The sequence below is a fragment of the Takifugu flavidus genome, chromosome 1 (assembly GCF_003711565.1).
Source record: "Takifugu flavidus isolate HTHZ2018 chromosome 1, ASM371156v2, whole genome shotgun sequence".
Classification (NCBI taxonomy): domain Eukaryota; kingdom Metazoa; phylum Chordata; class Actinopteri; order Tetraodontiformes; family Tetraodontidae; genus Takifugu; species Takifugu flavidus.
Window position 1 is genome coordinate 18,085,087 of NC_079520.1, and position 20,661 is coordinate 18,105,747.

At 44.1% G+C, this 20,661-nt stretch overlaps 1 protein-coding gene across 4 annotated transcripts in view; it reads left to right on the forward strand.

Moving 5' to 3' along the window:
- The window catches only part of bahcc1b (BAH domain and coiled-coil containing 1b), a 51,129-nt gene that overhangs the window by 1,019 nt on the left and 29,449 nt on the right, over window positions 1-20,661 (forward strand). For 2 of the 4 annotated variants that reach the window (XM_057034504.1, XM_057034530.1), the window contains exons 1-2: window positions 4,264-4,473; window positions 7,408-7,743. In XM_057034504.1, coding sequence (XP_056890484.1) covers window positions 7,572-7,743 — 172 coding nt within the window. In that variant the 5' untranslated portion in view covers window positions 4,264-4,473; window positions 7,408-7,571. Of the gene's footprint in view, window positions 1-2,249; window positions 2,269-4,263; window positions 4,474-7,407; window positions 7,744-20,661 lie in introns of those variants that run through there. The other 2 variants (XM_057034523.1, XM_057034513.1) reach the window with 2 other exon arrangements.

A 20,661-nucleotide genomic window follows, 5' to 3' on the forward strand; every position in this document is an offset into this window, starting at 1 on the left:
GGTTAAAACATCATATAAGTAGCAGAAAATAAACATCCTACCTCAGAACCACATTGTTGCGTTACAGGAGCCATTTAAACCCGCATTAAACACCTGCCTATAGGAGTCCTGCCTTGACCACATTATGGTAAATTTATGGTCCTTTTAATATCACTGCAGCCAAGGAATGTGGTCAAATATGTGCCAGATTCCTATATTAAGTGGGTATGATTTGGGGTTAATTTTTTGACCAAAATTTTAAATAAACAAATAAATATGTTCCTTATTCATTAGTTATTTATGTCTTACTTCTAAATTATGATTATAGTTTTATTGCATTTTTATTTTATTAAATAGGTCATGGGATTTATTTCTTTGTTTATTTATTTATTTACATATGCAAATTCTGTTCCAATAATACAAACTTTGGACACATGAATCGTCAGTAGATGGCTGCTGACCTATTGACCCCTAGAATCGAGGGTTACCTTTCCCCGATAACACACATTTTATGACCATTCTACCATCAGAATAAAACAGATGCAGAGGTTGTCTGTTATTCTCAGCTTGTGTATGCCTGCACAGGATGCCATTGTGCGCACATCCTGACAGAGGGAAGTTAAATTTCAGGAAACACATACACAAAATAAGGCTGATGTCAGGCGCAGTCAATACCATTACTTGTGCCTGTAATGTCAACATTTTACTTGCTCTTCAGCTCATTGGCCTTTAAGATTCAATTCTCTCCCCCATTGGAATATAAACTGCACATAAAGTGTATGGCGCAAAGGCAGGGGGCATGCTATAGCTGTTTATGTTCAAACGGTAATGATAATTAAAGCCTCCACATTTTTATGGACTATAAATATAGATGCTGATGCTTTCATCTCATACATGCCTGCTAGCGGTTGCAGCCGGATATAGTGCATATGGCTTAGTGACAAGTACTACTTTTGTGTACATGCATCATGATCGCCACCATCTTCTTGTTCTGCCTCAGTCATTGTCATGACTTTTTCCAAGATCTTTTAAAGAACCTTCTATTCCAGAAACAGAATTCTGGTCTGGACATGTTAATAAATGATCGTCTCTTCTTGGCCACTGTTCTTGTTCTTGTTGAATTATTTGAAATATTTACAATTTGGGAGAGGGAGCGAGAGAATTCTATGATTGTAGGTGCAGGCCCAGAACACCTTGTTGATCATAACATGTAGCAGGCTACATTTCCCAAGCTTTCATATGACTGTGTTGTCTCAGAGGGTTTCACCACCTTTAGATAGCTGGAGTGTCTCCCTGGCGTATGGCCCTGTTGGGAAATTCACATCATTAAAGGGCTATCAGAAATATCTGGTGAGAATAGTATGGATGCCTCCCACGGAGACAGCTCTCTATTTGGACCTCATTTAAATCCAGCCTCGCCAGTGTGTTTCCTGTTGAGAGTGAATTGTGTGTGTTTTCCTCTCATGCATTTGGACTTTGAGAAGTTCCGTTAAAGTTGGGGCAACAGAGCAGAGCGCCCACTTTTGACACACATCATGCTTTTTTATTGCCGTGAAATAGTCACGAGAACTGGGGGGGGGGGGGTAGTATCATAGAAATGGTCGGAATATAATAGACCTACTTAATTTCCCAGTCATTAAAGCGCGGCCATTAAAATGCGTGCAGACAACAAACGCCCAGAGCTCTTTCGGCCGGCGGACCAGAAATGCGGAGCCGATTAGTGTGCCTCCTCTCCACGGAGAAAGAGTCTCGCTGGTGTTTAAGGGAAGAAAAGTGGAGCAAATAGAAAAACGAGAGAGAAGGAAGCGAAGAAGCGAAGGTGGAAGGTGTCAGTCAGGAACGCTTCATTGCTCGAGGACAATCTGAGCGCAGGACCGGTCTGTTTCAAGAGCAATCAGTCAATCCACATTAATTATGACCCCCAACACACACACACACACACACACACACACACACACACACACACACACGCACACACGCACGCACACGTACACGCGCACGCATGCACGCACGCTGGCACAAGCAACAGAGAGGAGGTTGGGTGTGTGTTGCTTTTTCTCGGAACAATCACAGTCATCCACGCACGCAAGCAGTCACACGCCCAACCCCCACCCTTAAGAAGAAAAAAAGAACCAATAAAAATCAAACTATAAAAGGCTTTTCCTTGTCACTAAATAAATTAAATGCAGATTTCTGTTGGAGCGCCCGAGCCCTTTTGTGAGCCGCACAACAAGGTTCTTTATTGTCCGTGTTGCAGTGTGTCACAAGGACGCGCACCCGCAAAGAATTGTACGTATATAACATATATTTAATCGCGTATATTTCCATTTATTTCAATAGGTTTAAACATTATTCTTTGTTTTCAGGTATTTTGATAGCGTAGTGATTTATGGTTTTATGTTCTCTTTTTCAAAAACAATTAATAACCTTAATTTATTATTATATTTGACCTAACGTTTATGTCGCTGTGTAAAGAGCGCAAATGTCCACTTAATTATTGAACAGTCGGCAATAAAATCTTTGAGGCCCAGAGCTGACGGCTGGTGTATTCGCCCCTTATATATATATATTCGGAGAGGAAAAACCTAGGATTTGTTTGTCGAGAGACTTCTAACTTTTCCATCTTATCATTTTCTCTGCAAAAACTTTTTTCCTTTAAAAGAGAGCTCCCTCGAAGAGGCGCAGTAGCTGTTTCCCCGCTCTCTCGTCCACGTTCTAAACACAAGGTTGTTATTGCGTCATTCCGCGAATGTATGCACTGAATTTAATACAACGTGTAATTTCCCCTCTTTTACCGTATTCCCTTTGATTTAGTCACTCTTGACTCTCCTTTTGCTCTGGGGCCAACGGGGTTCGCCTTGGGGCGCCTTGAAACCGGTCCTCCTTATCGCCTTTCATCGTTCAACGCGGGGCCGCCTTGAAACCGCAGGGGCAGTAATTGCTTTTTTCATGCAGCCCAGTGCGGACTGGCCAGCAGCCAATCAGAGACTTGTTTACACTCGGTGATTGACAGCACTCTGGCGACGTGCCAACCAATCAGGAGCCCCGCAGTGCCGAAGCCTGGAGTTTTAACCCTTTGCTTCCCCATATAAACAAAGCTAGACCGGAATATTAGCCCATAGCAGCTCATATATTTCGACAGGGAAACATACAAGCTCATATCCTTCCACTTTTAATTGGCTAAATTAGTGAACCATGCAAAAGCTACCCCGGGGACAGTAATGCTTTTAAATTAGTGATTCGACTCGTGTGTGTCCGTGTGCGTGTGGGATAAGGCTAAATACACCTACAACCATAAATTAAAGCATATTGAATATACTGTAACTGGTGATGTTTGGATTTATGTGTAGGTCTCAACGCAAAATATTACCCCCTCGTCTTTTTCCTGCCTTCCCACTTTAATCGCTGTTCATTTGCTTTAGGTTTAAATAAAACATTAGATTGCATATTGATAGATGGCGTGACTCAGAAGGTGCGTGTATACAGAATGACTAGCACTATGGAGTTTACTTTTAAAGAATACATTTCGATATTATGAAATACTCCTTTGGGATTTCCCCCATTATCCCAGTGGACACATTTATTATAAAGACTTTACTTCTTTTAATTTAGCTCATTGGCTGCTAAATTTACCGTTATGAATATGCATACAACTCATACTTGTCCCATAAATCCAAGACAGATTCTGAAAATAAGGATTTATTTAGCAAAACACAGGCGGCGACGCGAGTTGGGGAGGTAGGCCTCTCTCCCCACAGGAGCATCAATAAAACTATAACATCATCGCTGTCACATAAGAAAATAACGAACCACTCAGATGGAGCCATTGAACCAAACTGCAGCGGGATCACACAGGATATGCGAGATGCTGTTTGCTCTCCGCCGCTGATCAGAACGCGCAGATAGCGCCGCACGGCTCCAGCCCCTCTCCACACTGCGCACTCGACAGCGCCGAGCTGTGCCGCCTGTCTCCTCACATTTGCTTGTGCACGCAGCTCGCCGAGGGCTGCAAATCAAACACCCGCCGTTTCGCTCCGCTGCTCCTGCGGCTTCCCCATTGGCTCAGAGCCGCAGCCAATCGCATCTTGTATTTACCGTCAAGAAGGGGGGGGTGTGCGCGCGCGCGTTTATACGGGGCGGTGAACCTCACGGGCACGCTTTCGCATTGTCGTTCTCAAACCAATAGGCCTGCGCGTTCACTCCTCCCCGTGCACACACACACACCCCTCCACCCCCCCACCCCCCCTCCTCCTCCTCCTCTCAGCGTGTCTGAGTCTCCGGCTGCATGAACGAGACTCGATTCACTACAAGCCTGAACTTCTACGGCGCGTCTCTCCCATACCTCAACTGAATGCACAGCGCCGTCTGCAGCAGCATCGGATGTAATCAATCCCACATGTTTCACCTTTGCGACTCGGGGATTTTCACTTTGAATATTTTTCTACTTTTTCTTTCATTATATCCTACTCAGCATGCAGTGGAAAAAACTCACCAGTGAGTAGAAATATTTATTTCCTCTGTGTTTTATTATAGTGAGTAATTCTGCTGCGTGTCGGTTTGAGATCAAGCGCTGCATGCCAGGAATGGAAATCGAAATTTAGCGTTTTATTGTTAAAATGCTATTTTTCATCCTGTTTCGTCTGTCATGCCAGCACCTAATAAAATAGGAACTGATGCTTTCAAAAATAATAATTTAAAGACTTTCCACTCGGATGTATTTGGATAGCAGAAAAACTGCATATTTGACCATTTATCGGTATCGTGCAGAATTTGTTTCGGATATCCCCACTGTCGTTCCTCTCCTGGTCCGGAGGACTGAGCTGTGGTGATATGCGAGTGTCACTTTCTGATCTGACCTCTCTTCACGGCCAAATTTCTTATGTGTTCCTAATTCACCCAGAGGTCTATTCCAAACCCACTCCATTTTCAGCGCATCTACGCGTGGATTTCCATTTTCTTTTATTTTTATGGATGGTGAATTGTCGAACATTTCTTGTCTCCGAGTTGTGTGCGACCGTGCATTTGCGTGCGTTCGGGAGGAAATTTGACGCGGGGCAGTGTGTTACGCGCGGCGCTGTATGCACCCTCCCTCCGTGAGGAAGCAGTAGAGACGCCGCGTTGCCTTCGACTCGTCCGGGCTTGCTTCCCCAGCGTAGGCGACCTTTCAGTATCCGTTTGCTTTTTATGTGCTTCGTGATTTTGCAAAATTGAAACGGTCGGTATCATAATTTTGAGCTGCCTATGATGTGGACGCCTTTTAATTTAAACTCATTTGTTCAAAGCTCCAACAAATCTGACGGTTTGACAGATTTCATTTCATGTTGGACAAATCGCACTTTTCGCCTTTGAAATCTGATTTGCACATTTGGGGGGGAAAAAACACTATTGTTGGCTTTTGTGTCAAGCTCTTGATCGTGTGGTTTTCACCAGTATGGATTACTTGGAGGTTTTCGTGCAACAACGATGTGACCCTTTGCAGAGCAGGGATTGTCTGTGTGTGTGTGTGTGTGTGTGTGTACGCGTGTGGATCTGTGTGGTTTGGGGGAGTCTAGGTGAAGTGGGTCTGGTGGCCTTTCGCGCGCGCACTCACGCACGCAAGACACACAAACGCTGCAGCGCAGAGATCCAAATGATAATTTCCCCCAAACTGTACACGCGACCTGACGTCGTTGTGTTTGCGATAACACGGGATTTAAATTCGGGTTTTAAAAGAAGCCCGAGTGGCCGTCTCGGTGACGTGGAAGTAAACACGGAGGACGTGTGTTTACGGCCAGAAAATTTAAAAATGTATAGACAAATGTCAGGCGAGAGTGGCTGATGATTGATGTCCCGTAGAGGAGGGCCATTGTTTCTCAGCCTGGGGGACAGGAGAGTCCATTTTGCCTTAATGGCGCACTCTCGCTTTTATTTATTTTTTCTTGCTTGTTTTTTCTTATCAGATAGAATTCTGGGGTTCTCACAGTCAGAAGGGGTAACATATCTGAAGTTAAAGTTTAAGGTTCCAAACTTTCTAATCGCTAATCGACCAGATTCCACATATAGACACAGGTCCCCCCCTAAAAGTTCTCGACCTTGAGCATACGTGTGTGCGTCAAAGCGTCGTGGATATCCAAATGCATGCGACCTGTGTACTTCCATACATTTTACAGCCCCGTGGTCCGGCAGAACATTTGATATTTTCTTTGTTCCTTTATCGTTGATTCCTGGGAGGTGCTATCAGCTTCTACACAGCGCCAGATGAACGTGCCATGCATTGAAAGACCTGGTAGATGGACTTGCTGAGGGCTTTCTCAGGAGCACAGGACCCGGTTCTCCCTATCTGAGCGTCACGTTGAGCCCTATTTAAGTAAATGACCTCGGCTATAAGGCATACATGTGAAGGTTATGATTTCCCAGTCTATTTCACTGTTTATTACCTCATTCTTACTCAGTGGGGCATAAAGGTGATTTGATTTGTGTTTGTGATTACAGTGTTTCCAACATACCGATACGTTTCAGTTTATGGAGCAGAGACGTGCGCGTTTGCCAGTGCCAAGAGGCAAAGGGCCACAGGGCTACTAGAAATGGCAATTTCGTCGCCATTTTCATTATTAGGGCACCAAACCAATACGGTGTATATATAGGCTATTTCAAAACAAACACCGAAATGTGAAGTTGCATTTAAGTATACAGTGAAGTCAGATTTGATTTATAAAGATTGTCGACCACTGCAAGAATGTGTGTACACTTACCTGGATTTTTTCAACGTATCAATACCTTTAGGAAAAAAAATTCAGAAAATTCTGTATTGACAAAAACAGGTGGTAAATGTAGACGTTGCGGCGGAGCCCGTTTCAACGAGAAAACGAACTTAATTCGTTCAAAGAGGAATCATTAATCAAAAATGAAACGCTGGTGTTTTTTTAAGGGTCTCGGGTTTGTGGAACAACTGCTGCAGTTTAGACTCAAGCTGGTTGTTTATGACCAGAACAGCCCTTTACGTCTCTGAACTCCTGTACTGCATATATGCAGCAGTCGGCTGGAGCCAAATCACACCCTCTTCTCTTCCATTCTGCTCACCGATAAAGTAAGCTCGTATTAGCATCGTGTTTGGTCCCAGGGTGGGGTGGGGACGGGGTGGTGGGTCCTCTTTTAGGGCCAACGGCGTAGTGCAGCAAATCTTAAATCCACACAAACTCGCTTTAGAAACCTTAATATAGTAGGAACAGCCTTCACATTCCTCCCTGGGCCGAAAACGCTGCACTCTGAAATGAAACGCGAGGACAAAGCGAATATAGTGCGTCAACGCGCTCGGTCAAAGATGAATTCTGAAAAAATACTGTTGTTTGTAAATGAACAGCGACTGTCTCTGTGTTCAGCCTCCCATTCAGCCCCGCTCGGCTCATTATTGTCAGCGCTTTGACGCGTCTCTTGCTCTCTCTTTTGTAGGACATGACGGGGACTCAGTTTCTTCCCCGTAAAGCCAAAACTCCGCTCAATGCGAGGGGAACCCGAAGTTCATAAAAGGGATTATTCGCATCTGGGTGTTTTAGACCCTTCGGTGCCTCCGGATTTTACTTTGGATTTGGGATTTATCGGTTCTTCTCGCCGGGATGGAAAGCCGAGATTTCGCTCCTCCGCACCACCTCCTGACTGAGCGGAGCGCGCTGGTTCACGGCGCCGCTTCTCGGATGGCGCCAAGCGGACACGGCTCCGTGCAACATCCCGCTCACTTCCAGCCGGGGAAATACTACTCGTCCCACCTCTCCATGGGTCCGCACTCAGGTCAGTTGAAATGCGGCTCTTTTCATGTTTATAAATGACACGCGTGTGTTTAAAAAAGTCAGCTACTCACTTTGCGTCGCGCATATGTTCTCCATATTGCAAACTTGGGAAGCTGTTTGGGGCGGACTCGAATTGACCGCGGTTCTGGGGATGGGAAATACTTTGGATTTTTGTGGACATTTGTAAATGAACAAAATTGCACGCACAACGAGTTTTATGTTTTACTTAATTGAATTAACTGTTTATTCTCAGTGACTCTCAACGAGCGTATGTACTAATTTTCCATACGGCAGCGTCACATTAAAGCAAATGTGGCTCAGTGGAAAAATTCCCCCCTTACAGAAACTCAAGGGGCAAATTAGATTAACTTTACATTTACGCCACATCCTGCCTCCGATCCCCTGGTGATTTTCATAAATATTCTGGGATTATTCGCTTTTATCACGCAGGGATTATGGCGCGTTTCCAGCAGCATAATCTTGTCATAGACTTAAATGGTTACATCAATTAGCAAAGTACTAATCAATGTCAATTGGTGTAATTAATTAGAACTGTCTAATTCTCCTCCTTTTATTTTTCCATTTAAACAACAATAAAGCTGTTAGCTGATCACGTATGTACGTAAAGTCCTGTGGCTCTACAGGGTGCAGGTTTGGGGATGGTGCTTCCCGTGACACATGCTGGTTCGCACCGGCCACAGAGTGGGGGTGAAGGCGGTGGGAAGCTCTCGCTCATAAAGGTGCAGATAATACCAGAAAATCTATTTCCTAAATTGAGCGCGGGACGTGCCGGGGTGCGAATGAGTTGACAGTGCATGCACTAGATTTAACAAGTAGCTTTGGTATCCTGTCTCAAAAAGGAGCTCGGGCGCGCGTGTGTAGAGAGAGAAAGAGAGAGAGACATAGAGAGAAAGAGAGAGAGACATAGAGAGAAGGAGAGAGAGACGGCGAGTCAGGGCTCGACATCGTGTCTATACTGGTTAGAATAAATAGATGCTGACTCTCGTGTCCATAAATGATATGTGCTGCATGTAGGACCCCGCGTATCTGCATATTCATTAGTTTTACACACACTGACGCATTCGAACAGTTCACTGCATAAATCCTTTAATATATAAATCTATATATATATAATAGAGAGATAGAGATTACATTATTCTTAGTTGATTTTTCTGTAATTAACAATAGATTATTGAGACACGAATTCTATTTAATCAATTGGTTTCACACTAATTAAATAATGCTTTAATTAATTACACTACTAACAGCAATGCAAAAACCTGCAGCATTACATGTATGATGCACTTGATGAACTTTCATGATTAATCTTCAAACTTATATATATATATATACACTGTAGGTGTGTGTGTGTGTGTGTGTTTGGGCGCGTGTGTGCGTGTGTGTGTACTTTTGAACAATTGAAAAAACATTAAACCAGAAATCATGTGACTGACGCTGGGATTGCTTTGACAAACACACATCTGACTTGCACAACCATCTCCAAAGATTAGTCTACTCCTTAACTGATATTGCTGCTCAGTGACGTGTATTCTGGTCCAATTTATTCCAAAGATGATTCTCTAATGTTGAAAGGAAAAAGGAGCACAGTAATGCATTGTGATAATGCTATTGAAATATATTCAAGAGGGCCTCTCACTGGGTTTCAAGGTGCATGACACTGTATTGAGATTCAAGATATCCAGACTCTCCATGCATGTCCCTGATGGGGTTTTGACTGACATGATGGGTATAGGGGGTTGTTGTTTTGGGATGGGGGTTGGGGGTGCTTGTATTTGTGTGTTTGCTGGGAGGTTGGGATGGGGGGGTTACCTTTGTGCTTGCCCCTTTAGAGATTCAGAAAGCTGTATGCCTGGCCCTAGGCATCATCACGGGGGGTAGATATGATGTGGGGTTGGCCAAACTGGGGTAGGAGGGTAGGTATGATGGTGTGTGTGTGTGTGTGTGTGTGTGTGTGTGTGTGTGTGTGTGTTGTGTGTGTGTGAGAGAGAGATTCTGAGCTGTGAAAATAGACAGACATTATTTTTATACCAAAATGAGCCCATTGCTTGCAGGGGAAAAAAAATCAGATTTAAAAAAAAAAAAAACTCACATTCCTCAATTCTTAATATCGCAGAAACCTGCAATCCATCAGTTTGCCGAAGCCTCTTATTTAGATCAGCGTGGTTTCTGCTTGAATATGTTGCGCTTGACAAGGTGATGGAATGGCAGTCGCATACCGACGCCATAAGATGCAGCCCCCATTTGATAAAACCCCACAATGACATTACACAGGCGTTTAGATTACTGATAGCAGCAGTGGGAACGTCTTTGTCTCTCTCTCTGTCTCGCTGTCTTTCCCCTCCCTGTCTCACTGCTCTCCTTTCATTATAGGCTCCCTCGCTTTTCCCCCCCTTCTTCTGTGATGTTAGCCCCCTCGGCACTCCGTGGTTGTGAAACTGTGTGAGTGTCGGTGTGTCTGTGTGCGCTGATAGGGTTAGCCTGCAGTAGCACAGGTGTTCAACATTATGGAGGGCGTGGCAGAGTTGTCATTGAACAGGTGTGTTACTTCCCAGACAGCACACAGTTTTTGTTTACGTGTGTGTGTGCGTGTGACCTAGTAATACAGACAAAAAGGGCCGATATTGGTGTTATATGTGATCACATACACACAGCTGTACACACACCCGCATGCAGCGCTTCAAGGGGTTTTCTCTTGAACTGCTGGATTGTGTTTTGAAAAAGACAGCTAGAAAATGTTTACGTAGTCCAGACAAACTCTCCCTTTTCAGTCTCTGTGTAATTTCCTTGCCTTTCTTCCTGTCCCACCTGGTCTATTTTGCATGTCTTTGTCATAAAGGTGCATAGAGGTGTGTGCGTACGTGCGTGTGTGTGTGTGTGCACGCTCGCTGCAGCTCTGCTGAGTCATCGTTGTGCTGAGCTCTCAGAGGTTTTTCAGGTTTGGCTTTGATTGTCAGAATGAGGCACATGTCTGTAGCCCCTACTATGCACACCTCCATGCACACACACACACACACACGAAAAACCCGGGGGGGGGGGGGGGGGGGGGGGTGTTTGTGCAAGTTGAATGTGTCTGCATGCATAAGATTTAATTGTGGTGCAAAATAAAAGCCTGATGTGACCGTGTCCCTGATGCATGTGATGCTCAGAGAGGGAGGAGCAGAAAGGAAGAGACAGGATATTTCCACCTGGCTGATAATCCAGTCCGATTACCCCTGCCTGGCGGCACCCACTGGTCGCCGCCTCAGCGCGCCATCTCTACTGCCTCTTTAGAGTAGGAGACACTTGTCTGGGTGAGATGACTCAGCAGAGGATCAGCCTCAGACAGGCAGACATAACCCCACCCCACCCCCTTCCTTCCCCCTTACTCACTTCACATCACCAGTGCTACCCAGGGCAAAGGGGGCATATCCCGGTGCAGCGTGCAAGACGACCCCCTGTGTGGAGGAGACAGCTGGTGGAGGCTGCAGCCAACCGAGATGCGACTGGACTCCCAGAATGTACTGTCAATTCAATTCAGCGAGAAAAAACACTCAGACCCACATGCACACGCACTCACGCTTCAAGCTAAAACCGACATTTTAGTTTAGGTTTTACTTAAGCATGTAAGTGAAACCTGTGCTCCACCCGCGCTCCACTCCCTGTTATGAGCTACAACTTTTCTTAAATTGACATATTGAAACTGACAGTTGGCAATATGTCTGCTGTGAATTTGTGATTGTATATTGTTCTAAATTTTACCTGAAAATGATTCACATTGGAGAATTTACTGTCTGTTTGGATCTCATCCGCCCTCCATTACACACACACACACACACACACACACACACACACACACACACACACACACACCCCGAATCATTAATTTTACATATGCATAAATAAAATATTCAGCAGGTCTAAAAAATCAGTTAAATGAATCTGACTGAAATTTCTTGATGCATTAGCAGCATAGAATCATTAAGTCATTAAGTGAAGTCATTAAAGTCATTTCCATTACAAATTGCACTCTTGTGTATGCTTTGATATTTCAAGCAAACTGTGGCACATCATTTAAATATATTCTTCGACGTTTCACAGTATCTAATCACATTGACCTCTGAGAAACTGTGACCGGGTTTTCCGCTATTCAAAAAGGTCGCATCAAACGGGAATATTAAAAGAAAAGAAAAGATGAATGCATTAGCCGAAGCTCTGGGGTCTGACTGAAGTGTGTGTGTTTGTGCCGAAGTGCCCATTTGCTTCACTGACAGAAAACTTTTGTCACAACTCCAGCTCTCATCCAACATGTGAACAGCTGCTTATTGTCAGCAGCAGTGATTTGAAGGGAGCTGGGGTGCGTTTGGTTGCGACATCTCCGGGGTGTAAACACACCATCTGATGACTTGGCATGTGAATGAGAGCTCCAGACTTCCTGTGTCCATGTGCTTTGTTTTCTCTCTCTCTCTCTCTCTCTCCCTCCTCTCCTTCATCTTCTTCTTCTTCTGTTCCTCACTGCCCATCTTCCTCGTTCCTCTTCAACCACATGCTCACCCTCCCCTTTCCTCCTCTCCTTCTGCTTTCCTTTTGCACTTCCTCTTTGCTATGTGCTTGCTCCTCTCTGTTTTTTCAAGTGGTACTTCAGTCCATTCTCCTCCTTATGTACCTCCCTGCTCCTCTCTCTTCTCCCTCCCTCTTTCAGTCTGTCTTTTCAATCGATCCCTCCGCCCCTCATACCCCAGCCCCATCTCCGTATACCTCCCTACACACCCATTGCATCCTTGTATTGTTAGCGGACCAGCAGCTACCCTCACCGCTCCTCCTATTTCTGTCTCAATTTCAGTCTCTTTCCTCTGCACACACACACACACACACGCACACGCACACATATTCCTCTTCTCACCTCCCACCCTTTCTCCACCACTCGGACAGTTGTAAACGGGCCTGTCCCGGTGATACTCGGCCCATAGCCAACTCACTAAATCAGAAACGATTGGAGGATTTGGCAAGAGGCAGCGAGAGCTCAGCGCGGCGCCTTTGAAGTCAGAGAAAGGAGAAAAAAAATGATATTTTAAACAGCCTGCAAAACACAAGGCTAAAACAGCTTCTGACTCTGAACAGGAGGAGAGTTGAAGGGTGTGTGTGTCTGTGTGTGTGTACATTTAAACATAAAATACATCGCTGCAAATATTAAACACTAGATTTCAAAGCAGTCAGAGCCACAGTGACACCAGACTTAACCTTGTAGTGGGATTTATTGTGAGGGGATGTAATATTATCACAGAAATGATAACTTTTTATACTACTGGTTATAGAAAAAAAATAATTTTATCACTGTAACAGTATATGCTTTCCTTCTGCACAAATGTGTGCTTGCAGACACTATAATTTCTGCCTTTTTTATGGCTATACGCTTCTTCATAGGGGTCAAAGCAATTCCCTGTGACAGAGAGGTGACATCACTTAGAGACATGATGTCACAGTCTCGCCACCTTTACAGGTCTGCACCCCTTAAATGGTGGGGTTACGAAAACAGTGGTGGCCCTCATTGTAACGGCAACAGACACCTGGGATGGAGCGGCGTTTAGTCATTGCGGTGTTGTATTTACGCCTGACTCATGGTCACAGGAGCTGACTCAGTCAGGCCCTTTTTACTCGCAGTTCTATCTCAGCCCTCTGTTCAATTCATTTCAGCTCTGTTTGGCTCATTCATATTGTAATGGCCTCCATTCAGACAGGTCCATGTGCAGTTTGTTTTGCTGTCAGGGGTTCAGATGGATGGAGGGGGCTGTAGGTTCAACTGGAGGTGAGGTTAAAGAAGGTTGAGTGGTCACGCTGCCCTGTGACTCATGCAGATCTTCAGGCTTTTTCAGAGTCCCACTGTTGCTTTTGCAGGGATTCAGCAGTGGAAATCAGTTAATGTTCTCTTAAATAGGAAATAGATTCAGATCAGTGAGTGTGTGAGATTGAGAGTCAGAGCAAGAGAGTAAGAAAAGGGGAGAAGCAGCTGTGTGTAACAGCATGGATCGTTACACAGTGACACACACATGAAAGCAGTGAGTATATTCAGGAGCATTCATTGAATACACATGGAGCTGTGTGTGTGTGTGTGTGTGTGTGTGTGTGTGTGTGTGTGTGTGTGTGTGTGTGTGTGTGTGTGTGAACCCCCTCCCATACTTTGCCCGAGCGGAGTAAGAGAGAAAACAAGGAAAGAGAGCAAGAGAGAGAAAGGGAAAAAAAACAACAACAAAGATCCGTCATCAGTCATTCATGGCTAATCAGTCTCGTGGGACAAGCGCACACACACACACACACACACACACACACACACACACAACACACACACACCACACACACACACACACAGTGCTGAGGTTCTAATCCTACTGGGACTGCTTGTGCCCCTGTGTGTGCCTGTCTAAATTTTGGATCCAGTCTGATTAGAAGCATTTCTCTCTCTCTCTGTGTCTCTCTCTCTCTCTCTCTCTCTCTCTCTCTCTCTGTGTCTCTCTCTCTCTCTGTGTGTCTGTCTGTCTGTCTGTCCACACACACACACACACACACACGCACACACCACACACACACACACACACACACCCAGCTGCTGGAGTAAAGGCATCTCTTTTCCTTTTTCTCTTTTCTTCTTCTTGCCTCTTTTGTCTCCATAATAACAGCCTACTGTCTTTTCCTGCCTGTTTTGATGTGTGTTTTTGTGATGTTTGGAAGCACATACGCATAATGTAAAAATGTATTTTTGAGTTAGAGCGAATGCTTATATTTACTAACTCCTGCACCCGTGTGTGTGTTCTGAACATGGGGTTCTTGATTAATCAAAAAGCTCACTATTGTGTTTGCCTTCTCTTCATTTACTTCAGCACTTATTCCGTAATTCAAATGATGCACCTTAACTAGAATTGATTTTAGTGCAGTTGATTATAAGGTCAACAAATTACATATATGATATAAATCCATTTTCCAAATAATTATTTTACATATACATTTTATATATATAGAATTTAGCTCATCTGTTGTATGTATGTTGGCCTGCTGCTTTTTTAACATTTATAAAATTAAAGGAATAATTGGCAGACAGAGACAGTGAAAATATTAAAATATATAAAAAATATATTTTTCTTGCACCCCCACAAGCATCTTTTTTTCATTATTCCTTTGGTTTATTAAGCGTTTCCTCCCTCTCTTTATTTCCAATAATCTTTTATTCCTGTGTAAATATGACAGGAATGAGGGAAGGTAAAGAAAGACGAGACCCGCTGATATAAGGTCAGACTGGGTTATTCTCACCTGCTTCCTGTCTCACCTCCCTCATTCTCTCATTCTGTCTCTGTCCCTTCATCTCCCTCTCCTCTCAATCTCTCTATCTCTCCTTTGCTCAGCCAATCCCTTGTTGCTTCTCTCCTGTATTCACTGTCTGCTGATCTCACTCTGCTCTTCCTTTTCTTTTTCTGTCTCTCTCTCTCTCTCACACATGCACACGCACACAGTACAGATGGCAACACGCACGTTCACTCATGCTAACACCTGCATGTCGAGCCGTTGAGGGTCTAATTTAAGTAAAGTGCTTCTCTAGGAACCACAACCCCTCAGCTCAGGATGATGGAGGGTGATACTCTGCAGCATTGTGGCTCTACACACACTCACACACATGCTCTCACAGTAACACATACACACATCTGGCTGCAGGGATACAGTTGTGATTCTCCACATTGTGGAGTCTGAAGGAAGTGCTTTAGTTGGGTAATAAGCCTCATGTCGTAATAATAATGTGAGATTTGATCCCTGTGGGGAACTTCACCTTTTGTTGGATGCAGACAGATCAGTTACAACTGTGGCAGCACTCGTTTTACTCAAGGACACTTCAGAAAGTCTGATGAATCTGGGTCTACTGGTTTGAAGATGTCACCCTGCTGCTTTGCTTCTGCTGCGTAGGTGTGTTTGTTTCCACCGAAGCTGGAGCTAACTTTAGCTGAATCTGCACCGTTGCTGCAAATCTGAGACCTCAATCTTCGAACTCGCTGGAAAAACTAACATAATGGTTTTGAGCTGCGGTAACTTTACTCCAGTAAAAGTCAAGGCCCACCTTTGTACTTCCATGTGGTTGAAAGGAAAATTTTCCTGTCTCCATATTGTGTATGATCATTTCTTTTGAACTGTTATAAATCTGTGACCTTTGATTTTGTTGTAACTAACTGCTAAAGTTAGCCCTTGTTAAAATTTAATGAGTCAATTTACGATAATAGATAGAACCAATTAAAAGTAATTATTTTAATACTTTTAATTTGTAATTAAAAATATTATGTGCATTTGGTCACTTTGTCTTCACAAAACATCTTTACTAATTTAATAACTTTAATTAAAATCACAAGTTATGTGATGAAAACTAAAGAAAAATGATGTGTTTCTCTTACACTTCCTTGTGTCTTGACCTCATTCTGCTTCAAGTATGTGCATCATCATATGGTGTGCATGTGTGTGCATGTGTGTGTGTTAGAGAGAGATGTATGTAAGTTGAATAAACAACAGAGGAGTATATGCAACGGCATGTCAACTGGCCCGAATGGCTTCCGCACCAGCTGTGGGGGTGAAGTACGTGTTCATGTGTGCAGGTACCACCTGGCTCACACACACTTACACAAAAGTTATAGCCAACACACGGCAGGCTCCCCTAAAACATGAGCGGCTATATGCTTTTGATTAGTGTGTGTGTAGGCCCGTGTTCCTCTGGTGTCTCATTCTAACTTAGGCACTCAAGTGACCTCTATTCCCCAAATTCCATTTCTTTGATAAAACATGGAAAAACCTGTCCCCCCCTCCACACACACACACACACACACACCACCACCACCTTCCCTGCTTCTTGAAAATTTGTCATGTGTTCCTGCTTTCTCTGACCATATATGGTTTTTCCTCCCGGTGTGGGTGGGTGGGTGTGTGGCGTCCAAAAACTCTGTGGTCAAAAGCAACGTTTTCCTTTCTTCCATCGGAGTTTGCCGGTGCTTTTTGTGGGCCGTGTTCGCCGATGGAAAACAAGAGCGGAGTGCGTTTTTATGTGGCTTTTCATGCTGGGTTGAGACAAGGTGTAACGTTGCATGTTTCTTCCACTGTCCTTTTAATCCCTCCTGTTTTTATTTGCCTGTAATTTCCATGGAGTCACGGAGCCAGCAGATGATATGGCTTTTTAGCATCCTTACCGGTTTTTGATGGCACGCGTGAAGCTGCTGCGGGAATGGGATGTAACTACAGCAGTTTTGTGTGTGTGTGCAGACAGACTGTAGTAGAGACACGGAGGTATGTGTGTGTGTGAGAGAGAGAGAGAGCGAGAGTGTGTGTAGATGAGGAGGCTCCGGTCCGCAGCCTGGGAGTCGGGCTTTGAGCTGTGCTGTTCATAGTCGGTTGATTTATGCGCCTCACAGGGAAATCTCTCATTTGTAGCCCTTTCATCTCATTTTCCCCCTCTACTCTCTTTCTCTCCTACTCCCCCTTTCTCTTTCACGTTCCTCTCTCTGTTCCCCACCCTAATGTGATTCAGTACCGCCGATCATCCCAGGCGACACGCCATGCCTTGCTCACACACCCTGCTCTCTCTAATATGTCAATTGATAAATAATAAGATCGAGCAGATACAAAATGCTATCTGGTTATAGCGGAGCAAAAGAACTCCTTCGCTGCCCTGAACATTTGTTTTGTAAGCAGCACTCGGGCACTTACTCACCCATTGAATGTTTGCATCCCCAGTGTGATAATGCTTTTATGGACCTACGTGTGTGTCTTGCATGTGTTTGCGTGTGTGTGCGTGTATGTGTCTTGCTTGTGTGCGTGTGCGCATGTGTGTCTGTGTACAGGAGACTAAGAACCCACCACAACTGCCTTGTTTGAGTAGCCCTGTCGCTCGTCCAATTCTGTGGTGTCAAAACAGATCAGAGAGGTCTGGCTTGACTCCTGCCCTCTAACACACACACACACGCACACACACACACACACACACACACACACACACACACACACAGAAAGAGAGGGGAGGCTGAAGGCTCAGTGCCAGGGCCTTTGGTGGTTAGAGGCTTCTGAAAGGGTTGGACTGACAGGAGGTTGCCAAATGTACAGCAATAAGCGTAACAGCCAAGCTAACGAGAGTCAGAACCTCTGACATTCACACACACACACACACACACACGCACACACACACACACACACACACACACACCACACACACACACACACACACACACACTGTCTCTCTCGGAGGGTGTACTCTGTGTGTGTGTGTGTGTCAATGTGTGTGTGTGTGTGTGTGTGCTCAGTATATCAGTGTGTGGACAGAAGCTTTTGTTAATTGGCAAATGTGACAATGAAGCACGAAAGAATATTGATCTTCAATCCAATGCAGTTCAATATAACTCATCACCCTTCCAGGTGTGTGTATGCAAGTGTGTGTGTGTGTCTGTGTGTCTGTGTGCGTGCTCACATGCATGTGTGTGTGTGTGTGTGTGTGTGTGTGTATTGATCAGCAGGACTCCATTCAAAACTGAATGAAGACTATCCCTCAATCTATTTTGCTGCTCTCTGATTGACATTCCTTATATCAGCACCATCAGCCCCCACCCCTCTGTCTCTCTTTTCCAGTCCCCTGTTTGCTTTTTTCTCCTCCTCTTCCTCTCTTCCTCCTCTCCTTTTCTTATTTTAGGACAGCGAGAGACCCTGGGAAGCTCTGCCCAGTTATCTAGAGTTTTGTTTGACTTTTGGTTTTCCTCAAGCTCTCTTCAACAGCTGCTGACACACATGTTTATCTGCTTCCTACAGATTTACTTTTTTATAGGGTTTCTTTTCATGTTTTTGAAACTTTGGAGAGCGCATGTAATCATGTGCCACGTGAAAAGCATTACAACCTTTCAAAAAATGTGAAAAATCCTTTTAACTCTTTCAATGATTTTCATTTACAGTTTAATTGCTTTAACTGCTAACGTGGAGCATGATTGATGCAGCTCTGATTAAACCTGTCATGAAGGTGTGAACCTGGGCTGTGTAGTCATGGTGCTGCACGTCTGGCACATATCGGAATTAGATATTCTTTCATCTTTGGGGTTACATAAAAATTCCACCTAAACATGTTTGAGTAAAGCGAATAATCTGCAACAGAGTAGCTGTTAAAACTAACTATGTGTAAAGAATTTGCTTTTTCTCTCTTTTTTTGTACGTTCTAGATTTAAGGATTTGAGACATCAGCAGGACAATCGCACCTACAAAGCACTGCCTGTAAATCCCAAAAGCAATGACATTTACAGCGTTAATTCCCCAGATCTGCTGCTATCAAACTCCATTGTGAATAAATAAGACACGGCAATGTTTTATGTTTGGCGCCGTTATCCATCAGACGACCAAAAATATGCCAAGCAGTAGAAACCTGCCCAGAAAAGTCAGGCACGTTTCCAAAGCTTGATTTTATAAAACAGTGTTTAAGTGTTTTTGAGTGGATTTTCCCCTCAGAAAATCACATCATAAATAAACTAGAGCACATTTGCTTCCTGTAAGTACAACTGATAGAAACTTGGACTTTTATTACCTCTGACTGTCAACATTGGAGGATTCACCGCCTGTGTGTTGACATACTTTTCCAATTCATGATGCCAACTGGGAAAAATGGAATGCATACAAACAGGTTTTCTCCCTTAATTATTACTATGGAGACGAATGCAGCTTGCATTTATATGGAATAACATATACACGTTTGCGAATTGATGAAACCACTTGGGTCAGAGTTGAATTTTTGACATAGTTGCATGTTTGATCAGAAAATCAAAGAAAGTTGCGAAGTGTTTGTTGTTCCGGTGCTTTATCACGATCTTCCTCTGATATATCTCATCAGGTGTGGCGGTTGTTTGCCGCCTTTACATTCACCGTTCGGCATCTCTGCTCAAAGCCAGGGTAAACTTTGAGAGGATGCAGCAGTGACAGATGGGGAGGGGATGTGCAAATCAGGATAAAACAATGACAGAAAGACGGGGCAGGAAGGGAAGGAGGGGAGGATGAAAAACAGGGTCAGAAATAAGGTTTTTGTTAGTCACTGCCCTCCATTTTCCATATCGGTAGGCCAGAGGCAGCAGGCAAATATGATTTACTCCCAAATGTGCCAACAGAAAACAGACTGTGCATGTGTTTGTGTGTGTGTGTGCAAGACAGGAATGGGATGAAGGGGAAAGAAGAGGAAAGAAAGAGAAAGAGTAGATAGAATATATGGAAAGCTGCAGAGGGTCAGAGATAAAGGTGGGAGGAAAATATAAACTAATCATTAGAGCTACTGTTAAAATTGATTGACAGCATAGTATTTTTCATATACGTAAGTTAACTACAGATGTTCCACTGGAAACTGTTTTGTCAGCATCTGTGTGTCTGTTTGGCTTTTGTGCCCATATTAGTGTGCAGCTCGGCGCTGCCAGGGGGCCTCGTGCAACCAGCCCAAGTTTTATATGAGCTGTGTTTTATTATGACTGGCTGAAAGGCCACTGATCTATACTTGTACACGAGAGTGGGATTTAGAGAAAAGCAAAGCAAAAAGGGGGCCAAAGGTTCTGCAAAAATACCCCGTCCGAGCAAAAGATTGAAAAAAGCCAAGAAACAGAAAATAAATGTCCAGAAGGGAAATTTGGGATGTGCGTTTTGTTTTTCCTTCCCCAGAATTTATTATGACGGCATCGAATGAAAATATCAAGGGTAGAGATGGAGGGATGAGTTGGCTCCCTGCGCTCGTGAGTGTGTTTGTTGATCCATATCCAGCTGTATAAATACACACAAATATAAACACATTGATTTCTGATTCGTCTGTTCTGTGCGCACCACTTCTCTTTTTTGTTCTTAATTTCTGCCATGCCCTCCTTCTCATGTGAACTGCGTGTGTTCGTACGTGCGCGTG